This window comes from Scylla paramamosain, unplaced genomic scaffold (assembly GCF_035594125.1).
Source record: "Scylla paramamosain isolate STU-SP2022 unplaced genomic scaffold, ASM3559412v1 Contig5, whole genome shotgun sequence".
Lineage (NCBI taxonomy): Eukaryota > Metazoa > Arthropoda > Malacostraca > Decapoda > Portunidae > Scylla > Scylla paramamosain.
This window is the reverse complement of record NW_026973670.1, coordinates 755,001-760,000: the sequence shown is the minus strand read 5'-3', so window position 1 is coordinate 760,000 and position 5,000 is coordinate 755,001. Positions and strand designations below refer to the sequence as shown.

Here is a 5,000-nt window from a genome sequence, read left to right as displayed (position 1 = left end):
TTCTGAAAACTCTCTCTCTCTCTCTCTCTCTCTCTCTCTCTCTCTCTCTCTCTCAAAATATTGTTGTTTTAAGGTAGAAAAACACTGAAAAAATTAGAAAAAACTAAAAAAACTGGAAATTCTGAAAATTCTCTCTCTCTCTCTCTCTCTCTCTCTCTCTCTCTCTCTCTCTCTCTCTCTCTCTCTCTCAAAATATTGCTGTTTTAAGGTAGAAAAACTGAAAAAATTTAAAAAAACTAAAAAAAAATGGAAATTTTGAAAACTCTCTCTCTCTCTCTCTCTCTCTCTCTCTCTCTCTCTCTCAAAATATTGCTGTTTTAAGGTAGAAAAACACTGAAAAAATAAAAAAAACTCAAAAAACTGGAAATTCTGAAAACTCTCTCTCTCTCTCTCTCTCTCTCTCTCTCTCTCTCTCTCTCTCTCTCTCTCTCAAAATATTGCTGTTTTAAGGTAGAAAAACACTGAAAAAATTAAAAAAAACTCAAAAAACTGGAAAAAAAACTCAAAAAACTCTCTCTCTCTCTCTCTCTCTCTCTCTCTCTCTCTCTCTCTCTCTCTCTCTCTCAAAATATTGCTGTTTTAAGGTAGAAAAACACTGAAAAAATTAAAAAAAACTCAAAAAACTGGAAATTCTGAAAACTCTCTCTCTCTCTCTCTCTCTCTCTCTCTCTCTCTCTCTCTCAAAATATTGCTGTTTTAAGGTAGAAAAACACTGAAAAAATAAAAAAAAACTCAAAAAACTGGAAATTCTGAAAACTCTCTCTCTCTCTCTCTCTCTCTCTCTCTCTCTCTCTCTCTCTCTCTCTCTCTCTCAAAATATTGCTGTTTTTAAGGTAGAAAAACACTGAAAAAATAAAAAAAACTCAAAAAACTGGAAATTCTGAAAACTCTCTCTCTCTCTCTCTCTCTCTCTCTCTCTCTCTCTCTCTCTCTCTCTCTCTCAAAATATTGCTGTTTTAAGGTAGAAAAACACTGAAAAAATTAAAAACACTGAAAAAATTAAAAAAAAATAAAAAAAACTCGAAAAACTGGAAATTCTGAAAACTCTCTCTCTCTCTCTCTCTCTCTCTCTCTCTCTCTCTCTCTCTCTCTCTCAAAATATTGCTGTTTTAAGGTAGAAAAACACTGAAAAAATAAAAAAAAACTCAAAAAACTGGAAATTCTGAAAACTCTCTCTCTCTCTCTCTCTCTCTCTCTCTCTCTCTCTCTCTCTCTCTCTCTCTCTCTCAAAATATTGCTGTTTTAAGGTAGAAAAACACTGAAAAAATAAAAAAAAAACTCAAAAAACTGGAAATTCTGAAAACTCTCTCTCTCTCTCTCTCTCTCTCTCTCTCTCTCTCTCTCTCTCTCTCTCTCTCTCTCTCAAAATATTGCTGTTTTAAGGTAGAAAAACACTGAAAAAATTTAAAAAAACTCAAAAAACTGGAAATTCTGAAAACTCTCTCTCTCTCTCTCTCTCTCTCTCTCTCTCTCTCTCTCTCTCTCTCAAAATATTGCTGTTTTAAGGTAGAAAAACACTGAAAAAATAAAAAAAAAATCAAAAAACTCAAAAAACTGGAAATTCTGAAAACTCTCTCTCTCTCTCTCTCTCTCTCTCTCTCTCTCTCTCTCTGTTACCTCATAAGCCTCGGAAACCTCAGTGAACTTCTTCTGGGCAGCAGGATCGTCTCTATTAACATCTGGGTGATACTTCTTCGCCAACTTATAATACGCCTTCTTGATCTCTTTCTCCGACGCATTTTTCGACACCCCAAGGACCTCATAGTAGTCACGGGCGTGTAACTTGGCACAGGTGTGGAAGAGACCCTTGTGCACGCCTGTGTGGATTTGCAGCAGGTTTGGACAGGTGTGGGCTGAGTTATAAGGGTTTTTTTTACAAGGTTTCTCTCCGTTTTCAGTTTTTTTGGCGTTTAAAAGTGCTTGGATTGTGCAGGTGTGTTTACAGGTGTGTTTTTGAGGTTTACAGGTGTGTTATGAGGTTTACAGGTGTGTTTATGAGGTTTACAGGTGTGGTTTTGAATGTACAGGTGTGTTTTTGAGTGTACAGGTGTGGTTTAGTGGGAACATACGAACAAACACACATTAATATAGAGAGCCTGAGAAGAAGAAGAAGAAGAAGAAGAAGAAGAAGAAGAAGAAGAAGAAGAAGAAGAAGAAGAAGACGGCGAGGAAGAAGAAGAAGAAGAAGAAGAAGAAGAAGAAGAAGAAGAAGAAGAAGAAGAAGAGGAAAAGAAGAAGAAGAAGAAGAAGGCGAGGAGGAAGAAAGATGATGATGATAACAACAACAACAACAACAACAACAACAACAACAACAACAACTACAACAACAATAATAATAATAATAATAATAATAATTTACACACGATAAATTACCTCCAAGTTTGAGCAAGTTCCCTCCATTTCTCTCCCTCCTCTCCGCGGCTGGAGGAAACCTGGAGGAGAGTGAGGTAATGTGGCGCACTTGGAGAGAAAAACACCTCCTGGTTGGAGAGAAAAAGGTTAAATAAGAGGATAGACTAGCGGCACCTCTTCCTCGTAGCGCCGCCATCTTGTGTATGTGCATTCGAGTCTGTTTATCTCAAAGTTTAATTTTTATTTTTATTGTTACCTGGTTTTTGTTTAGTTTTTTTGCTTTTTTGGTGCTGAAAAAAATTGTTGCTTACTTTTTCGTTCTTATTTTAATGAGATCTTGAGATATATTTTATTTTATTATGTAATTATTCATTGTTATTTTCTTCCTTTTTTTAGTTTTTGTTTCTCTTTGTTTATTTTCTTATGCTTTTAATCAATTTATCACCTTTTCTACTTTTTTTTTGTCAATTGGGATGTTTTTTTTTTCCGGCTTTATATTTTCTTTTTTTTTTTCTCTTTTTGTTTCGATTATTAAGTTATTTTTTTCATATTCATGTCTTCATATTTTGCGTTTCAAATTTTTCTTCCTATTTTCGAAAGATTTCGTATCATTTATGTCAAATTTGGGATCTAAAATACGTACCTTTCTTATCTTTCTTATTGTTTCGTTATTATTATCATTATTATTATAATTTCAGTTTGTAATTTTTTTTTATGTTCATTTTTCTGTCATCATATTTTGAATTGCCATAATTTCTAAATATTATGCAATTATTTTTTTCATCCTTATCTCTCTCTCTCTCTCTCTCTCTCTCTCTCTCTGATTGGCTGGCTGACTGACTGACTGACTGACTGACTGGCTGACTGACTGACTGACTGACTGGCTGACTGACTGACTGACTGACTGACTGGCTGACTGACTGGCTGGCTGACTGACTGGCTGGCTGACTGACTGACTGACTGACTGACTGACTGACTGACTGGCTGACTGACTGGCTGGCTGACTGACTGGCTGGCTGACTGACTGGCTGACTGACTGACTGACTGGCTGACTGACTGACTGACTGACTGGCTGGCTGACTGACTGACTGACTGGCTGACTGACTGACTGGCTGGCTGACTGACTGACTGACTGACTGACTGGCTGGCTGACTGACTGGCTGGCTGACTGACTGACTGACTGACTGACTGGCTGGCTGGCTGACTGACTGACTGGCTGGCTGGCTGGCTGACTGACTGACTGACTGACTGACTGGCTGGCTGGCTGGCTGGCTGACTGACTGACTGACTGGCTGGCTGGCTGGCTGGCTGACTGACTGACTGGCTGACTGACTGACTGGCTGGCTGGCTGACTGACTGGCTGACTGACTGACTGACTGACTGACTGACTGGCTGACTGACTGACTGACTGACTGGCTGGCTGACTGACTGGCTGACTGGCTGACTGACTGGCTGACCGACTGACTGACTGACTGACTGACTGGCTGACTGACTGACTGACTGACTGACTGGCTGGCTGACTGACTGACTGGCTGACTGGCTGACTGACTGACTGACTGGCTGACTGACTGACTGACTGACTGACTGGCTGGCTGACTGACTGACTGGCTGACTGGCTGACTGACTGACTGACTGACTGGCTTTAAATAATAATATCCAGTATCTTGAATTACCAGTAGTATAATTATAATTGTATATTTATTTCTTATGGATGTGTTTGTGAAATGTTCGTGTGGTTCTTTAAATAATCGAGATGAATTAAATGAATAAATAAAAAAATAATCCACTTATTTTCTTTTGTGTTTTTATTTATTATTTCAACTGTTTTTATTTTTTATGTATTTTTTCGTGTATTTTGTGTATTTTTATAGTATTTGTGGTTTTTTTCCTCTCAGCCAATAAGGAAAACTAAATATTTCACCTCGCTTTTTAATATATATATTTTTTTTAACCTTAGTAAATGCTTGACAATAAATGTAGTCTAAATAAATACAGAAAAATTAATCCACTTGTTTCATCACATTATTACCAACTATTTTTCACTATTTCCATCTTTTTATATATATTTTGTGTAATATCGTTCATTTTCATCCCCACCCAAAATATTTTACCCCGGCTATCACTTTCGACACAAAAAAAAATATCCCAAAATATTCCCAACACTAAACACTTAACCTCAAGTACACAATAATTAAATAAAGAAAACAATAAGCCATGTACTTTTACTATTACTATTTCTTATTTCCTGGACTATCCTATCCCCTCCCATACAAAATAGTTTAACCCAGTAGTCTCTGAGCTGGTTCAGATCCGCCATCTTCTTTGTTTACTATTTGTTCGCGCGTCTTGGCCTCTACAAATTTGCCTCCCACACCACTCTGAGGCATGGGGGAATTTTGCCCCGCTTGAGGTAGGCCTAGGGAACCCTGCCGCACATGCCTAGGCCTATACACCACTCAAAAAAGTCGTAGAAATAGGAAAAAGTTGATGAAATAATAGTCTAGGTATTAGGCTGCAGTATTTACCGGTACTAATATTTTTTTAATTTTTTTGATTTTTAGGCCTATGTAATGAGTCCAGCCTGGATTTGGCTAAGCCTATAGGTAGCCATAGGATAGGGTGATATGTGGGTAAGGTGAGATATAGGC

General features: G+C 37.5%; 2 protein-coding genes across 4 annotated transcripts in view; one reads left to right on the top strand and one right to left on the bottom strand.

Moving 5' to 3' along the window:
* Positions 1-2,573, bottom strand: part of LOC135096664 (dnaJ homolog subfamily A member 3, mitochondrial-like) — a 10,261-nt gene extending 7,688 nt beyond the window's left edge. Inside the window, exons 1-2 of the mRNA XM_063998376.1 lie at positions 2,374-2,573; positions 1,618-1,817 (exon numbers count right to left, since the gene is read on the bottom strand). Of these exons, the coding sequence (XP_063854446.1) occupies positions 1,618-1,817; positions 2,374-2,563 (390 nt within the window). The 5' untranslated portion in view covers positions 2,564-2,573. The remainder of the gene's footprint in view (positions 1-1,617; positions 1,818-2,373) is intronic.
* Positions 2,574-4,641: 2,068 nt separating this feature from the next.
* LOC135096654 (transcriptional regulator ATRX homolog) overlaps positions 4,642-5,000 on the top strand; it is a 28,654-nt gene continuing 28,295 nt past the window's right edge. For all 3 annotated transcript variants that reach the window (XM_063998352.1, XM_063998351.1, XM_063998350.1), the window contains exon 1: positions 4,642-4,762. The gene's annotated coding sequence lies outside the window, so the exon portion shown is untranslated. The remainder of the gene's footprint in view (positions 4,763-5,000) is intronic.